The 18,352-nt window shown below is 39.4% G+C and overlaps 1 protein-coding gene across 6 annotated transcripts in view; it reads left to right on the top strand.

Moving 5' to 3' along the window:
* Positions 1 to 216: 216 nt before the first annotated feature.
* The window catches only part of ROCK2 (Rho associated coiled-coil containing protein kinase 2), a 104,888-nt gene continuing 86,752 nt past the window's right edge, over positions 217 to 18,352 (top strand). For 4 of the 6 annotated variants that reach the window (XM_039715703.1, XM_039715702.1, XM_039715700.1 and 1 more), the window contains exon 1: positions 217 to 385. In XM_039715703.1, the coding sequence (XP_039571637.1) occupies positions 236 to 385 (150 nt within the window). In that variant the 5' untranslated portion in view covers positions 217 to 235. The remainder of the gene's footprint in view (positions 386 to 18,352) is intronic. The other 2 variants (XM_039715701.1, XM_039715699.1) reach the window with 1 other exon arrangement.

Here is an 18,352-nt window from a genome sequence, read left to right as displayed (position 1 = left end):
ACGGCGGGAAGCGCTCCGTCCCTCCCTTCCAGCTCTCTCCCCTCCCTCTCCCCGCGCCCGGGCGGAGCAGCGGCCGTTTTCCCTCGCCCTTCATGCCCGGGCGGCGGCCACCGGCGGCGCTGCCCTCCGCTCCCGCCTCGCCGCCCCCGCCCTTCCCGGGCTCGCCGCCGCGCTAGGCCCGCCGGGCGGCCCCGCGCAGTGCCCTCCGCGGGCCCGGCACTAGGCGGGCCGGAGGATGAGCCAGCAGCCGGCGGCGAAGATGTCGGCGGCTCCCCTGGCGGCCGAGGCGCTGGAGCCGGCGGCGGGGATGCTCGAGGGCCGGCAGAGGAAGCTGGAGTCCATGATCCGCGACCCGCGCTCCCCGGTCAACGTGGAGAGCCTGCTGGTGAGGGGCGGCCGCGCCTGGGGGGAGCGCTCGGCGGGGGAACAAAGGGAGCGCTGCCCTCGCTTCAGGCGGGCGGGAGGGAACGGGAAGGAAGGAAAGGGCTCCCGCGTCCTGAAAGTGCTTTCCTGGGGGAGGACGAGGGATCGTCTCCACGCCCCCGGCCGGGCCACCGGCAGCGGGGAGGTGGCGGGAGCGGCCCTCGCCCCCAGGGCTGTTGAGAGAGGGCACGGGCACGGCGCTGTGAGAGGAAAGCGAGCGCTCCCCGATTAGCTACATCTTATTTGGGGGAAAGCGAGAAACGTCCCTGACGAGGTCTGATCCAGGGAGAGGAAAGCGCCCTGTTTTCCCTCCCAGCATCGTTCGCACCGTTCGCTTTCGCGCCTGGGAATCACAGCGTGTCCGTCCCCAAAGTACCTGCCTTTGTGTGCGCTGCCGGGCACCCATCGCTCACCCCCTGGGGAACGTCCCCTGGTGAAGCTGAGGTTGCTGTGTGATGTGGAAATAATTCAGGAAAGGGGGACACGCCTAAGGGAGAAATGTAACTGGGGGGTCCAGTGACCCTTCACGTTTATTTTTCATTGGGGCAAATTGATTAGTCTGTGTCCTGTTTCAAATAGCATTTTTCCGTGTGAGTGTATGAAATACAATTTACTTTAGTGAGAAATCTGTGCCCTTGTGAAGAAGTGTGAAAGGGGTTAGATTTTCTCATTTAACCCTCTAAACTCTAGAAAGGCAGCCAAGAGACAGATTATTGTAATGATTGTTATCACTGTTGTTATCAATATTAACATTATTAGTTTTATAATTATTAGTATTTTAACTGAACTTTAGGGTCTTCAAATCTTGTATTTTCAGTCTGCCTCAAGATTTCTAATGTGTCCCAGTTATGAGGAGCAGAAAAAGGGGGACTAAATCCCAGTCCTTCCAACAGTTGCTCAAGGCACTTACACTGTGGTTTTTTTTGTGCTTTCAAATGACTCAGTTCTGTTTGGCCAAAAATACAGGAACTGACTGAACAGAATGTATGCCTGTGCTGTGTGGAGAATATAGGAATTTCCTATAACATCTGAAAAATGTTCTTCCCGAGGCTGTGGTGCTGTGTTACTCCTCTCATACATGTTCAGAGGCATAATGACAGCCATAGTCAATAGAGGGGGGTGGGAAACATACATATCTGACTGGATTCAGATAAGTTTTTGCCTAGGCCAAAGCAGAGAGAGCTGCCTCTGGGCTTCACTCCCAGCATTTCCACTTTGGTATTTTGCTTGGAAAACTTTGACCTGTGGCCAAAAAAGAGCAGTTAAAAATAGTACAGTCGTTCTGAAAAATGCATCAGGTTAATACTTAACCCCAGTAGACTTTTTCACACTCTGCTTTTATACTTTCATATGTATGATTCTTTTATTCTCTCACCTCCCATGCCTTGAACATAGATTGAATACACTAAAATATGTTTATGTTTCTGAAGAGAAATCCTAGCTAAAAAATTGAGACTGGGCTGCTAAGAACTGGATTTTTTTTTGTTTTATATGCTAACAATGTAGACTGCTTCATGTAATACATTGAGAAAAAAAACATGGGAGAATGTTAGCTGGATTGTAAATGCATTTTTTTTACAGTAAAGGTCATCACTGTTCTCTACACCTTGTCAGTAGTATTATTTAAAAAACTGGCAGCAAGTGAAGTATAATGCTAATCAATCAAATTTCCTAGCTTGTGCAGTCTACATATCTGTGTATGAAATAATGGACTATTCATTATTATTATTTAGGAAATTTGCAACAGATTTCCTGTAAAATCACTTTCTTTTGGTCTCTGGTATTGTTGCTTTATGCAATTTGACATTAATTTTGCATTGGTGTGCTGCTAAATAGTCTGAGTATGAAAGCATATTCATATTGAAAAATATACTTGTTTACTAAACAGCTGCCTTGCAGTGTAAATTATCAAAAGTGGAAATGTGTTTTCAGTTAAAAGTAGCAATACGGCAACATGAACTGAGAGTCAGGGAAAGCATCTTAAAAAGACTGGCTGGAATGCCACTATTCCATCCTCCAAAAATAACATAACCAAAACTAAAAATGTGGAATGGAATTCAAAATGGAATTCATTTCCTTACAGTGTAAAAAGTCATAAACAGCTGCTATTCTGTATTTTGTGTGCATGCTTTATTTTTGGGAAGCCGTAAAAAGCGAAAAAGTAGCTGTTGATCTATAACACATGGTGTAAATTTGAAAGGCGTGAGGAGCTGAGGTAATAAGCCGTCTTTCTCTAGATAGCAATTCCACTGTCATCAAGAGATGTTTTATTCAGTGGCTCTAAATGAAGAGACTTTCTTTGCGTACCTTCCTGACCACAGGATGGCTGACCACATCCATCTGTTTCTTCAGCAGGAGAATCTATGAAGCCAAATACATTGATTGATTATGTGCCTCCCATCCCCCCTCAGGGCTCAAGAGAGACTGTTAGATATTCTAATGGGATTTTTGCTATCTTTTGTGCCTTAACAGTTATTAATGCCTGTGTTGAGTGTAATTATTTGCGTTTGATTAAAGCATGTCTTCAGAAAAGACCTATTCTCAATTCATAGGTGTTATGAGATGCAGAACTCTGCATTTAGTTTGTTCTCACAGGCAGTTATGAAGGCAAAATAAAACGTCCCAGGAAACAACCAACCAGCCAAAATGTGTGGCATGGTTATTACCACCCTTTTTCTGCTAAAAAAACCCAAAAAACATGGAGGATTTTCTTCTCATTGGCACAGATGAGATGCATAGCCAGCACTTGGTGGGTTCTTCTGGTTTTGGTCTGATAAAGAGATGGAAAGAGGAATGCTAGAACTGTGTGCTTGGTGCCGTGATAGGTGTCAGCAAGGACATCCACAAAGGGGAGTGGTTATTGCAACCTCACTGAGGCGTTGGCTGAGTGCTTATTCTCTCATTGTGTCTTGTTGAAAGCTTGTTGTTAGGTTGTCTATGCTAAGATAAATAATTTTGATATTGTCACAGCTTTCTATGGTATGGTCTTACTCTTTTTGGGCATGTAACAGTGGTTATGAAAGCCTGTTTTCTGTATTACATTTAGATCATGCAGATTACTTGGTAAAGCTACCATATTTTTATTATTTGTTTTTCTGCCATTTGTGTCACCCACTAATTTAATGAAGTGACATTTTTATGCGTACTACATGTACACATGGATGATAGCACTTAATGGCATTTGACCTTGGCTGATCCATAAGAAACCCTTCTATAAATACATTCCTACCGAAGAGTTCTGAGTTGACAGCTAAATTTAAGGAGAGCTTAACAGTGCTCAAATACATTTGAGCATTTATGATTTTGCATATAAGCTCTATCTACTCACTATGAACTGAGTTATTTTTGATAGTATTTTGTAGACATTATCTGGGGGTGCGTTGGCAAGCGTTATCTTCTCCAGAACAAGAGCAGATAGGTCACTGTAGGCTGTGTGAAACTAATCCAAACCTCCGCTTCCTTGCCATGTGTAATTGTATCACTTCAGCACATACTGAACTCAACTTTGGAGTGTGGTGGTGATGAGCAGCTCTGGTAAATCTTACCATGCTCTTTCTGCAGTGCTTTGCCTGGGCTGGAGCTGCTCGAGTGCAGCTGTCCAGAGAAAAGCACTGGTGTTTGCCCTTGGACTCACTCATTCAGTGCAAGCCTCAGGATTTTAGTGTTAAGCTTGAAGTTTGACATTACACTGGAGGTGTAAAATGATGAGTATATTCTTGCTGCTCTGCTATGGTTGTGTCAGCTTTTGAAAGAAGGAGCTCTTAAAGCTGTTAATTAGGCAGTGCAGCAGTGAAATTGTGAGCACAGTGCTGGGCTGTGCTGGAATGCAAGCATGGTGGACTGAGAAATGGAGAGATGATTACCAGGAGAGTGCTCAAGTGTCTCAGAATACACATGCCTTAGAACCCAAACTCACAAACCAAAACTGAACTAACTTATTTCGTTTTTAAATAAAGCTGACAGGTAAACTGTGTGTTTACACTAGTTCAGACATGAATAGATGTTCATCTACATGGATCATTGCCATCAAGACCCTGCAATTTTATTCTTAATGAAAAGTGGATTGGAGATACAGCTGTGACTCCTGTTCTTTCAATAGGTGCATCTGTCCATAAAGATCTCATCAATTGAGTAGATGCCAACCTTGCACCAAGAGTGTTAATTGAGCAGATCACCAGGCTGAGCTCCGTTAATTCAGGGTCTCCAGGTCACCATGGCTGATACAACGTATTCTTTTGCAGAATTTTAGCTTTATGAACTTTCTGAGTATTTCATAATTAATATGAAAGTTGTTTCACTTTCCTGAATTTATTGCCATACATAATTTTGAATCAGCAAGAACAATCTGTTGTGTTAATTTGAGCCAGTAAGTACAGGGAAGAGATGCAAATGTAGCAGTTAGGAGGATCTGATCTAAAATTCATTGCCCACTAAGTAATTTGAAGGCCAGATGATTCTCTGTTCTTGAGGAAATAACCTTTTATTGTTTGTTATATTTCCTGTGCTGTTATTTCTCCCTTAGTTTCTAACTCTTTCTATAAATGTCCTATTTTTGATCTGTAATTTTCGAACATCTATTGCAGAGTTAAAAATTATGATCCTTAAGGAAACTGAATTGTCTTTTGTTCATTGTTCCCCTCTGATAGATTTATATATAGCAGTGTAGTTAGCTGGAAAAAGATAGTTCTACTTTTCTGACAGCTTTATATATTTTTATATTCTGACTTATTCTACTTTAGTATTAAAATGTTTCACTTCAGGTTTGAGAAAGCCAAAAGAACATTTTGCTGAGCTTCAGGTCTTTTTTACTGCCACACAAGATGCATGCAGATTTTGTGTGTGTGTGTATTCAAAATAGGCATGTTCACTCCCAGTATTTCATCTCTGTTGATCAGATTGCAGTGTGTCATTAGTATCCTTTAATTGTTCAATCTTTACCAACTTAAGAGAAACATAAATACACCTACATTAACAAATTAGCAGAGTTTTCTTCTGCTTTGTATGTGCAGGAATAAAAATTCAGGAACTCTTCACTTTCCCAAACGTTAGTAGTCTCAGTTTCAGTTGAAATGTGTGCAAATGCTGATTAGAACCTGGATTTTAAAGTACATTTTCAGTTCTAACTAATGGCAGAGCAGTGCCAAAGCATTTGGCTCTTTGTCTAGTAATTCAATCGATAACAAAAGCTGTCTAATTTAAAAAGAAAGGAAAGTGCTACCTCAGTAGCCAGTCTCCACAGCAATCAGTTGATGATTTCTTGCCAGTGTTTGATCTACAAAATATGAGTGGAATTGTATCAGTGTCACAGAGGAGGTGTCTTTGGATTTTAAAGATGAAAGTGATTAAAATTGGGTAGTAGAGTTTTACATAGTGAAAAATATAAAAAAAATTAACCCTGTGTATTTTTATAACTCATAAGAATGGGGGGTTTTGGGGGAAAGAATGCTATCTTGTGTCCAAGATTTCTTCGAAACTGTTACACTGTAGAGCAGCGAATCTATCTGGTAACAAATTCATTTAAAATACATTTTTTCTTGGTACATCCCATTGCTTAAGAACAAGAATACAGTGTTTATATTGGCAGACCTGGCTAGTAATAAACTAATTTTAATGAGCTGTTCGCAATGTAAACACGAGGTTGCCCGGCCGTGCCTGCCGTGCGCGGGGCTCCTGCGGCAGCGCAGTGTCCGCAGGGCCCGCCTGGCTCCGAGCGCCGCTGGGGCATCGCCTGCATCCCTCACTGGCGACATTGTGTTCGTCACCTGCTGCCTGAGTGCTAAGACTGTGTGCTTCAATCAGTGATTGGGCCCCTAATGTGCCGACGGCTTCGAATATTTAGAACATTGTGATTTTGTGGATTTTGTCCGGATTTCACTATGGTGGATAGTCGCAGTCTGTAACAGGTGCTTTATGTGGTATGGACTTAGCTTTTTCTCTGTATTTGTCTGCTACTGTTACAGCTGTTGAGAGAGGGGCCCTTTTTTGTCTGTGAAGTATCATGGAGTTTTGTTGTTGGATGGACACAGATTTCTTCATTGTCATGTGAAGCATGCCTCCTGTTCGGTCTCTGCTTCATTTATTGTATAGTGCAGAGGGTGATAGGCATGAGAAGAAAAACAACCTGGGTGTGACATACAGTGGGGTTTTGATTATGCTTGTCTTCCATTAATTTTGTTTCATGTAGAATGACTTACCTAAGTCAAATCTTTTGCAAAAAATAACCAAACACATGCTTTGTGTTTTGTGTGCCTAGATGGAGACTAATGCGTTATGATGTTAGTGTTCAGCATTGTTACTTTTATTCCACAGTCATTTCATCATTCATTTTTTTTAGGATAGTGTTGTTCAGATGGTACAGAGAATAAAAAATGGTGTGCAGGAAGGTCTGAATCCTAATCTACTGCTATCACTTTATGGTTTCAGACAAATCCTTCTTCATTTTCAACTATATGAAATGGAGATGATGAAGCTTTATTTTTAAGATATACTGGAAAATAATTTAATTAGAATAGACTTATGTGATTAAACAAGATGATCACAAGTAAGCTATGCCCAAGTGTTTAATTCCAAACCTTGAGGATTCAGGTAATCAAGTAATTGCTCTGTTGCCTTTTGACTGTTCTAAATCATGGGTACTGATTTTATTAGTCTGTATTTAAAGTACAGAATTACAGGATCCTACATAAAGCAAGATAAAGTTTGGGTGACTCATCCAAACTTTTCTTCAGGAGGAAGTGAAGAGGAGGCCACATACAGGCATGAAAGTAGGCTTTACCAACTGTGAAAGAAGAAAAGTTAAACTTCAGCCGATATTCTTGTTTTTTTTAAATCTCAAAATACATAATATTGACTGTTACTGTCACCAAATAAATAAATAACTAGAAGAAAAATGCCTGAGTTCCACACTTTCTTCCAAATGCTATTTAAAGTTTAACTAAAATCTTGATTACTATTTAAAGGCTGTAACGCATCATTGTTCTTTGTCCATGTCACTGCTGTTATAGGTAGCCGTCCAAAGTCTATAGCTTAATTGTTGATTAAATATCAAACATAGTTCTGTCAACAGCATACATTTACCCTAGTATGGAATATATAAAGAGAAGGATCTTTAGCTCCTTTTTATTGAATGAGCTCTGAACTTGGAAATCTTGTGTTTCTTGCTACTGTACAACTTGATTGACCCTCTTTATTTTTCTTTTGTCTTACATTAAGAGTGCTGCATTGATAAATTCACAGTACTGTGTATGTGCATACTTTCAAAGAGCTTATGCTCTAGAAACAGTAATAGCCCAGGTTTTGGTTCAGGTGTATAGAAACGTTTGGCTTGCCTATGCTATAAAAATGTTCTATTTCATACAGAAAATAGCCTTAAACTGGTTTTCCTTGTGGTTTCTGAAACTATTTGTTCTTGTCTCTGTTTTCAGTTTAGTGCTGATTATTTTAAGTACAAGATTAGGGAGACAAGCCTTGTCATTTGCTGCAGGTTTAGGATATAGATTTTTATTTGTAAATGACTTTTAGCACCATCTGCTATATAGGGAAGGCTGTATTATGATAGGCTTCTACAATGTGCAGCTAAAGTCATTGGAAACAAGCTGCAGTAAATAGACAAAAGATCTTATGAGGTTACTTAATGTTGGTTGCACCCTTTCTTACACAATTTTATAGCTATGCTTGACTTCTGAATTATGCATTTTTTTGTGGGATTTAAAAATTTTGTGATAAAATAACCATGAAGTCTCTCAATTTAGGAATAGAATTATTCCTACCAATAGTTTAGGAAAATGGAGAAGAGCGGGGAATAATACCATGTTGGAAGCTGTTGGTTTGGTGAGTGAGTAATGAAAATCTTTCCAGTGCCAGGGGTATGCATGCATGATCTGTTTCCTTTAGGGAACATCTCCGGACCTCCTCCTCCAACAGTAAAAGTTAGCCCACTTAGGCATTAAGCCATAGTTTTTATTTATTGGCCTGTTCAATTTAATGACCTCTTTAGGATGTATAAACCTGGATTATAAAATACCCCCCCTTTTATTTTATGTTCTTTTATATGAAAAGTGACTGAGAACAACTGCTTGAATTACTTGTCTGGCAAGGAGGTACTGACAGTTTATTATTGTATTGCAGCTGCTGCTATTAATTTAAACATTATTCTGTGTTAATTTTTCTTCTCTGTGAGTACAAAATAATAATTCTGTTAAACTTAAGACTTGCATCCATGCTGGTATTACAAGCACCTGAACTGTAGCTCTGATAGGGAAAGCTGAAAATAGCTGCACTTTCAAAAAAAAATCCTATTACTAAATTGTTAAGTTTTATAAAGCTGGTTTTTAAATTGCTTTCAAATTAATTTTTCAGTATTAGTTTAATTATATGTGCTTATTTTTTATTGTATTTTAAGTTATTTTCCTTATTCCCCTCTTGTCATCTTCCCAGAACTGGAGGATTAGTCTTGACTCTGCAAATGTGGCAGTATTGACAGTGAGGGTGGGAAGCAGCAGAACTCTGTTGTCCGAATTCTGCTGGTAAAACCTGACTGTAACAGCAAACGAGGCAGCCTGAACATTGTTTTGTATGCATGTAATGTTCTTTGTCAGAAATATTTTAAGCTTGTATTAAAAGATAAATACTAAATACACTAATATAAGCTGCATCTCCTGAAAAAAATTTATGTTGGCAATTCCTTTAAATCTTAGATATCTATCTAGTTCTCTGGTTTAGAAATGATTTCTGCTCTGATTATGAAGACAATCTCTAAATGTGGACACTGTGATGAAGAATAGTTTATGTGCGTAGAAGCCTGAAAAAGTAGCACCATGAGGTGTGAATCATTTCATCTATTTTAATGGTTGGCTGCCTCTGAAGAAAGGCAATTTAAGTGTCAAAATAAACTATTTCAGTGCTCTCATTTTTCTAGAAGGAATACCAGTATTTGTTCCCACATGAGTCTTGCAGCGTTTCTCAAGTGCCAGAAGTCCAAAATGTCCCCTCTCTACCTGTGAAAACATCTTTGGGAAATTTTGGCTGATAAAAAGTGGAAAATCTAACTTTAAAAATTTTGTAAGATATTAAGTTCTTCCTTATTTAAAAAGCTCCTGGCTTTATTTTATATGACTCTGCTGCAGGACTTTATTGAATCAGAAAATCAGAGACAGCACTGATGCCAGCTTAGATTTTCTACATGGAATGGACTGTTCTGCTTATGCCATATTACTGAAATAATGTTTGCTATAGGTTGGGTAAAAGTATATATGGTGATATTGTACTTGTGTTTTGAAATCACACTGTCTAAATTATGAGGGAAGATGTGCAGTATCTGACAGATGGGAATTAATGAAATTGCCGTATACTTGTGATACAAATTCTTTTTTATTAAGTCAAAACCAAGTGAATGTACACTGATGTTATTTCTATTTATCAGTGTTTTACCTCAAATGGATGCTGAATGTCACAGGGGAGAGGAATGGCTGTTTTGCCTTTTTGGAGTATGCAGGAAGCATGACTGAAAAAATGTCTTAGACACATTTTATTCCAAGGTAGAACTTTTTAGTTCTAGTTTCTATTTAGTTCAAGCTTATTTTCTAGAGTTTATCAGAAGAGGCTACCATGTAATTGGATTCCTATCTTGGCACATGGGAATTGTTCTTGGGTTTACACACAGACTAAATTTCTGAATTGTGGAATTTGTTTTGGTTTTACTGCCATCATGCCTTGATTTTTTTTTCCTTGTGTGAACTCTTAGAGCTGTTGGGTCAGTTGTCCTCTAAAATGGAAGTGGGGGACAAACAAATGTGCTTGAAGCTGTAGTATCAGTGTCACTGATGCTGAAAGCACATATGATTGTGAGAGACAGTAAGTTTGTATCTAATAACAGCAGCTCAGACTGTGTCAGGCTTCTCCCCTGTCGCTGGTGTGGTATTGCGCTGTCCCTGGTGGGAAGTTCCTGGCCCAAGGTTGTCCAGAAGCATCGCTGTGGATACAGCAGGGGACTGGAGGCCTCACACAGAGGTTGAGGTGCTGCTGTTGTTTCACAAAAGAATTCACCAGAATACCCTTTCAACTCAGAATGTTCTGTATATCCTTCTATGAATCTGTGATTTAAGTCAAAAGCAGCAGAATGATCAGCAATTTAGGCTTAAAATGAACCTTGCTAGTTCTCAGAGTGAATGATGGTTTCCAAGGCCACATCTGTAGCAGCAAGTGAAACGAGAGCAGCACCAATTATCTCATATTATTCCTGAGTTATTTCTGAAAATGCTGGTCTTTGAGTAAGTGAACATATCCAATAATCAATTCTTTTGTATGTCTGAACTCCCTTTGATGATGAGGTGTATGTAGCTAGTCATATGCACATTTCCCATGAAGGGTAGTAAGAAATTACAAGATTTAGGGACCCAGTTATGTCTAGAATGGCCTGAAACACCAGGGTCATGCTCTTACCTACTCAATGTGCAGTGAAGCTGTTAAACTGTTTTTTGTTGATACAAGGGCTTTGTATCCCCAGATTTAAATTCTGCTTTAGTAGAGAGTTAGTAGTGATTTCTGCTTGCTGTGGGTAGTGCCAACAGCCCAACTACTGTTGTGGCTGTCCTGTTTCTGGTTAGGTCAAAGTTGTGTGCTCTCCACCTGTGCATATTCATATAGGATGTGTGCAGAAATACTCTTACAAGAGACCTATGTAAGTATGTAAGTTTTTTTTTCTTCCCCACAATCTTAAGCCAAGTGCATACACTTCTTCTGACCTTAATGGTCTTTATGCATGAATTTTTTTCTTCAAATGTAAAAATTGTGATTCCTTGAGAAAGCAGCTGATGCAGATGGCTCTTGTGGGGATTAACCTGCTCAGATCTTAGGCAGATATTTTCTTGACTTTCCATATAAGAACCACTTGTTGCCAAAGCTAAAGGAGAATTTAGGGAGCATTGAGTTATTGTTTGTGGGAAAAATGTTTTCCACTTATAAAACCATGAGGAATATGAAATCTGCTTTCTATTTTGCTTTGATTTCCCAAGTAATCCAGGATATTCACTTAGCCCTGAATTTCTTGCCATATTTTTATTTAACAGTTGTGGGGTTTTTAATTCTTTATAGTCCAAAGATGTATTTGCGTAAAAAAAGGAAAGTGATTATGGTGGAATAAGCACAAACTAAATAAACTGGAAAATATTATTCTATTTTAAAATTTCTTTTTTGCTACCATAATCTCAACTGATATTTTTAATATCAGTTTGTAAACAAATTCTGATAGAGTTTTAATTTAAATGAAATTATGAAATGAAATTAAAGTCTCAATGAAAACAGTCCTGTGTATCTTCTGACAAGGTGAAAAGGCAGGATTTCATTGGCTGCATATATGAAGATAACACCATTACCTTGCAGAGGTTATAATTTGAAAGAATATTTTATATCTGGTTCAAATTTTACAGTGCCCAGGAGCCTTTGGTTTACCTTGAAAAGGCTGTGAAATTGTCCTACCATTCTGAAGATACAGATACAAGGTACTTCATTGTCAGATTGAGACCAAACTTCCTGAGGATGTGGGTTCCTTTGTCAAGATTTCTATCAGCCATAGACAAAGATGTTAGAATGTCCTTGGGGGATGAGGGAAGCCTAAAAATGCTGTAGGATGCTGTCTCTGTTTCTGAATTATTTCTAGAAGCAGAAAGAGATGAGATTTTGCAGACACAAACTTAGTAAATAGTTGAGCATTGTGCTTGGGTCAGATAACTCTGTAATGTGGATGTAAATGCAGCATTAATTAAGACAAGCTTAAATATTCTCAAGTAGTCTGCAATGCTCTGAAGGAAGATACAACAGTGGGGGTGATGATTTTATTTTGGAAAAGGTGGGCACAGCAGAGGACAGATGTGTTCTCAGATACATGTGCAATAATTATTATTAATGGCAACAACTTAACTTTCCTGCCTTAGGACTAGCACATTTAGAAGAGGAACAGACATGGTCTATTCTTCTGGTGGTCTTGATAACTGGAATAAGGTTTTCTGGGTTATTCTTTAATAGTCTGGATTTTGATTTTTAAAAATTTTTATTTTTGTGTTTGTTTAAGTGCTTCCATCATTAAGGGTAGTACCAATCAAATTTTATGTATTTAACAAGAATACATCTGTCTTGGAAGAATTTGTAAATGAACCAAAAGATTGTACAGTGTTAGATAAAGATACCAAGCAGCTTTTAAAATAAGAACAAGAAATCTGAAGAACAAAGAAGTTTTTCAGTATGAGAAACTAAGCCTCAGTGATCTCAGAAACTTTTAAACTCCTGTCTTTCTCCTTTATATGAATCTGTTAAAAAACAAATGGCTAACACAAATAGTTTTCCTATCACTTGAAGCAGTAGCTCCACCTCCTTCCCTGGGGCACCACCTTGGTGGTGACACAATATTTGTGCTGGTGTGTTGAGAATTACTTTGAGTACCTAAACTGGATTAAAACTAGCCTGAATAATTTTCTCAGCTAATGCTGGCAGATTTGCAGAATGATCACCAACCATATTAAGTTTAACGAGGACAAATGCTGGATTCTGTATCTGGGATGGGGCAACCCCAGTGGTGTGCATAGACTGGGGAATGAGATGCTGGAGGGCAGTGCTGTGGAAGGGATCTGGGGTCCTGGTCAGCAGAAAGTTGGACACGAGCCAGCAGTGCCCTGGCAGCCAGGAGGGCCAACCCTGTCCTGGGGGCATCAGGGACAGCGTGGCCAGCTGGACAAGGGAGGGGATTGTCCTGCTCTGCTCTGCTCTGGGGCGGCCTTGCCTCCAGTGCTGGGGGCAGCTCTGGGTGCCACAATGTAAGAAGGACATGAAACTATTGCAGAGTGTCCAAAGGAGGGCAACAAAGATGATGAAGGGCCCTGAGGGGAAGCGTGTGAGGAGTGACTGAGGTCACTTGGTCTATTTAGCATGGAGAGGAGGAGATTGAGGGCAGACCTCACTGCAGTTACAGCTTCCTGGTGAGAGGAAGAGGAAGGACAGATGCTGATCTTTTCACTCTTAAGGCCAGTGAAAGGACTTGAGGAAACAGCATGAAGCTGAGTCAGAGAAGGTTTAGGTTGGATATCAGGAAGAAGTTTTTCATCCAGAGGGTGGCTGGGCACTGGAACAGGCTCCCCAGGGAAGTGGTCGCAGCACTGGCCTGACAGAGCTCAAGAAGCATTTGAGCAATCATCTCAGGCACATGGTGGGTTTCTTGGGGCGTCCTGTTCAGGGCCTGAAGTTGGACTGAATGATCCTTTTGGGTCACTTACAACTCAACATATTCTATGAGTCTCTGAACTTTCACAATAACATAACCAAACAATCCACAATCCTGAACCTTTCCAAAGCAAACTATAAAATCCACAGCATATCTCCTTTCTCCAAAGAGATAGGTTCCAAGTGAATGGTGTGTTTATTGATTAAAATATGCAGCCTACTTTTTCTGATTGCAGGCCATCATCTGCATGTCTTATCACAGTGTTAGTAATGAAACTTCGAGGAGAGCATGGATGCAAGAAAAGAATTTGTGCACTGCTCTGCAAATACTGTAGCTTCTTTTGGATTACAGAGAACACTTCAGCTAGAATATGCTAATATAAACTTAGGAAAAAAGAGAATGAGAATAAAAGAATGAAATAAATTATGCTATCACATTCAGGGGTAACATCACACTGTCTTACTAGTCTGTGTACAGAGAAAATTGTAGAAACTAGAAAGGATTTCTTTTTAAAAAATAGTAAAAAGTCAATTCCCATTAGTACTTGCCTGTGTTTGAATTTAGGTAATTTAAACAGATTTTTTGTGCTTTAGCTTATTGATTTAATCTGTTCTTTTAGGAAAAAGCAGGAATCTGTGAGTAAACATGCTTGTTTTAAAGATAAATACTGGCTCATATTTTCTTCTGGAAGTAGTGGAATCCATCAACATAAGAAATGCCAAATGACTAATTTCAGTTGTTAGCTGCCAGTGATTAGCTAAAAGTTGTGCTTGGTGCCCTGTTATTATTGCTCCATCTCCAGTATGTAGGTTCTGTTAGACGGCACAAAGCGGACTGATACCACTGCAGCCTGCTTTGATACCTGACTGAATTTAATTACATCAATATTAATTTGACCTTACACTTACACAGTTTCTGATTTTATATTCTTACATCAGGACAACATCAACTACATCAGTAGTGTTAGCATTGAAACAAGGTTGCTTAAAGAACAAAGGTTTTACTTCTAGGTTTTTGATGGAGAGGTAGATATATTTATAATAGACAAAATTGTTCTGAAGGTTCCATAGAAAATAAATGTTTAATTTTGTAGTTGATAAAAGAAAGAAGTATTCTTAATGATGGGTGCCATTTACAAATTAAGGAAATAGCTGATTATTGATGTATCATTTTCAGTACTGATTACAAAATTCTTTCAGAATTACAGAACAGTTTGGCTTGAAAGGGACTTTTAAAATCAGGTAGTTCCAACCCCCATGCCATGGGCAGGGACATTGTTCACTAAACTAGATTGATCAAAGCCCCATCCAAACTGACCTGGAACTTTTCCAGAGTCGGGGCATCCACAACCTCTCTGGACAACCAGTGTCTCAATATCCTCACTGTAAAGATTTTTCTCCTTATATCCGTTATAAATCTACCATCTTTGAATTTAAAAAGGTTACCCCTTGTCTCCTGTCATTACAGGTGCTGCTAAAAGGTCTCTTAACTTTCCAATTAGCACCCTTTAAGTATTAAAAGGTCGAAGTAAGGTCTCCCTGAAGCCTCTTCTCCAGGCTGAACGAAACTGAGTCTCTCAGTCTTTCCTCACAGAAGTGCTCCAGCCCTCTGAGCATCTTGGTGCCCTTCCTGTGGACTCACTCCAACAGGTCCGTGTTCTTCTTGTGCAGGGACCCCAGGCTGGGTGCAGCACTCAGGTGGGGTCTCACCAGGGCAGAGCAGAGGGGCAGAATCCCCTCCCTCACCTGCTGCCCACAATGTTTGGATGCAGGCCAGGACACATTTGGCTTTCTGAGCTGCTATGGCACATGGCTGGGTCATGTCCAGCCTCTCCAGCACCCCAAAGTTCTTCTGCACTCAATCCCTTCATTCCCCAGCCTGTGTGGATTGCCCAAGCCCATGTCCTTGACTTGCCATTTGGCCCTGTTGAACTTCATAAGGTTCACATGAAGAAGCAGGCAGTCGTTTACTGCAGTAACTGGAATTGGTATTCTTGATTTTTTGCCTGAAAATGTTAGAAAACTATGTCAAATACAATTTATGGAGAGAATAGGCACTTGTGGTGTTGCCACAGTTAGTTTTACATTCAGTTTGTTTCTGATTTGTAGCCTGATGCTAAGTAATTCAGAGCTCTGTTTTGTTAACAGAATGAGGAACCATGGCAAGATGAATTTCTGTAGATACTGGATCTCCTGGTCAGATAAGCTAAAGGCAGTTTTCTTTCAGAGAAGTTGAGGTCCCAGGGAATAGTTACTTTCATACAATTTCCTTTTTTTGACAACACTAATGTCAAGATCTTTAGTGTTTGACAACACTAAAGATCAAATACAGCTAATCAAAAATCTGTATTGTTACACTTGTTCAGATGTTGTCAAAACATGAATATATCATCCCTTCACAAAAAAAAGGTACATATTTCTCTGTCATAGTGGGAAGGTTCTTTGGCTGTTTGAATTCTTTCCCCCTAGGTAAACGGAATAGATAGTCAGACATGGATTTTTAAAATTATTCCTTACAAATCATGAAGGTGAAATGGATCCTAGAGATACAGATTCCTGGAAGTCTTTTGAAAGACACTTTGGGGCAGGGGGAGTGTTTTTCAGAAATATTATTAGAGTGCAGTTTTGCAAGCCCTTACATGCGTGTTTAGCTTAAAACGTTTTAGTAAATACAATTACGTAGGTAGGACTACTTCTAGGCCAGAATTAGGCATAAGGTTGTTTCAGTCCACAGGGCTGTGGATTGGGTGGTTGTTGCCAGGACTGTGTAATTTTTCCTTGTCATCTCTTTGATATGTAAGATACTTGTTGTACCCACTTCATTCTAATCTCTCTTCTCATCTTAGAGCAACATGGAGCCATTTCAGTTGAGGCTAACAGATGAAGTCTATTTCCTAATAAAAATATGCTCTGTTTAAGTGGATTCCTGACATCTAAGAGCTAATGTTTGAATGTGTGTTCTGTTAACATGTAGTTCTGTGAGCTTAGTCATTACTGCTTTGAAGCCAAAGAGTTTACTGTATGTGAAATTTAGTCATGCATTCAGTAACACATTCAACTAATTTCCGTGGAATTTTGCCCCTTCTTTCTCAGGTATTTCGTTGTGTTTTTGGAGTGAGTTTTGTATGCTTTATGGAGGAATAATTGGAGGAAGAGGAAAGGGCAGATGTCCTGGCTCCAGTGATGATTTTATGTTATTTTTTTCAGACTCCAGATGTTTTTTTTCTGTTGCTAGAATATCCAGGTGAAACTTGGAGCATAACTGGAATATTTGCAACTGTGCCACTGTGATGAAAATCACAGAATTAAAATTACTGATTCGTCACATCATTAAATATGAACAGGTTGATAGAACCTTTTTATTATTTTTCTAAAAGACAGTGTCTGAAAAACATTGACTTTTTTTCCATGATGCTGTCAGCTTTTCTTTGATATCATTGGTCAGAATCTACAACATTTTTTGTTGCATGTGTATATACATTTATATATATTTATATATATGTATGTGTGTGTGTGTGTCTGTAGTTGGGAGACTAATTTTTTACTGAAGTGAGTTTTGGCCAGGGATTTCTTTCATGTGCCTTACTTGAGTAGTTACAAAAATATGTTACTCTTCATTTCTGCTGTGGTTATCTAGGTGTTTATTTTCTGAGTTTTCAACCTTTTTGGCAAACATGACTATGTAACACTATAACACAAAATAATAGTAAGTATTTTTCAATATTTTTAGTGAGGAAATATATATACTACCTGTCTTTTCTCTCCCCTGAATGTTTCAGTAAGTTCAGTCAGGTGATATCAGTTGACAGATGTTTTCTCATGTTTATCTCATTTTGCCAAGTGTTTAGTGACATTTAGTTTGCTTTTATACACACTTTGCTCATTTTGGTACAAACTGCACTATCTTTACTAGGCTAGTCTTTGAAAAGCAGTTTCAACCCAAACTGTCAAAAAATAACCAGCTATCAACTTTTTCTCCCATTTTTCTCTAAATGCACACAGGTCATCTTAAAAAGAATAAATATATCAAAATTTTGGGATAAATTGTAGTATTTCCTAAGCACTAATTTTGTAGGTGATTGTGGTAACTGCAAACCTCTTTACTGTTTGTAGGAGAAACTTTCTGCAACAAACTTCAAATGTTCTTGAAAGAACATACTTCACTGTCATGAAATGCATTTAAAAAATGAGTTTGACATAAGTGAAGAAAACTGCAGTCTGTCTCAGACCTGGGGCACTGGCTGCCCCCAGAGCTGCAAGCTCTCTTTGTGTTTGGAGTTTGGGGAATTACATTCACTTTTCCCTGTGTTGTTATGCTGGCTTCCTCAGCTGTGATATTTGGAGACAAAACCCTGCAGGAAAAATGTAGCAGCTTGTGCTGGAAAAGATGGTGAGCTTTTCTGTGATCCTTTATTCTGTGGAATTTCATTGCCTAATTTTGGACCAGTCTCTCAAAATCTTAGGCTTCCAAATAGAGATGATAAAACTCATTTCTATTTTGCAGATCTTCTTTGCTCAAGAGGAACGTAATTATATACCACAGTTTTCAGGTGAGAGATTTCACTGGTGTAGTGACAGTGTAAGGGCTATTGATGAACTCTGTGCTCCTCAAGGAATGCTGAGATCGATTTGCAGAGTCTAAATCTAATACAGGAACCAAAGGCAAAAGCTTTGAGACAGCTGGTCTGGCTCTGGAGTAACACTGCAGTGTTTGGTACAA

The sequence above is a fragment of the Passer montanus genome, unplaced genomic scaffold (genome assembly GCF_014805655.1).
Source record: "Passer montanus isolate IOZ18808 unplaced genomic scaffold, ASM1480565v1 scaffold34, whole genome shotgun sequence".
NCBI lineage: Eukaryota > Metazoa > Chordata > Aves > Passeriformes > Passeridae > Passer > Passer montanus.
Note: the sequence above shows the minus strand (reverse complement) of the source record. Positions and strands in the feature narration are given on the sequence as shown.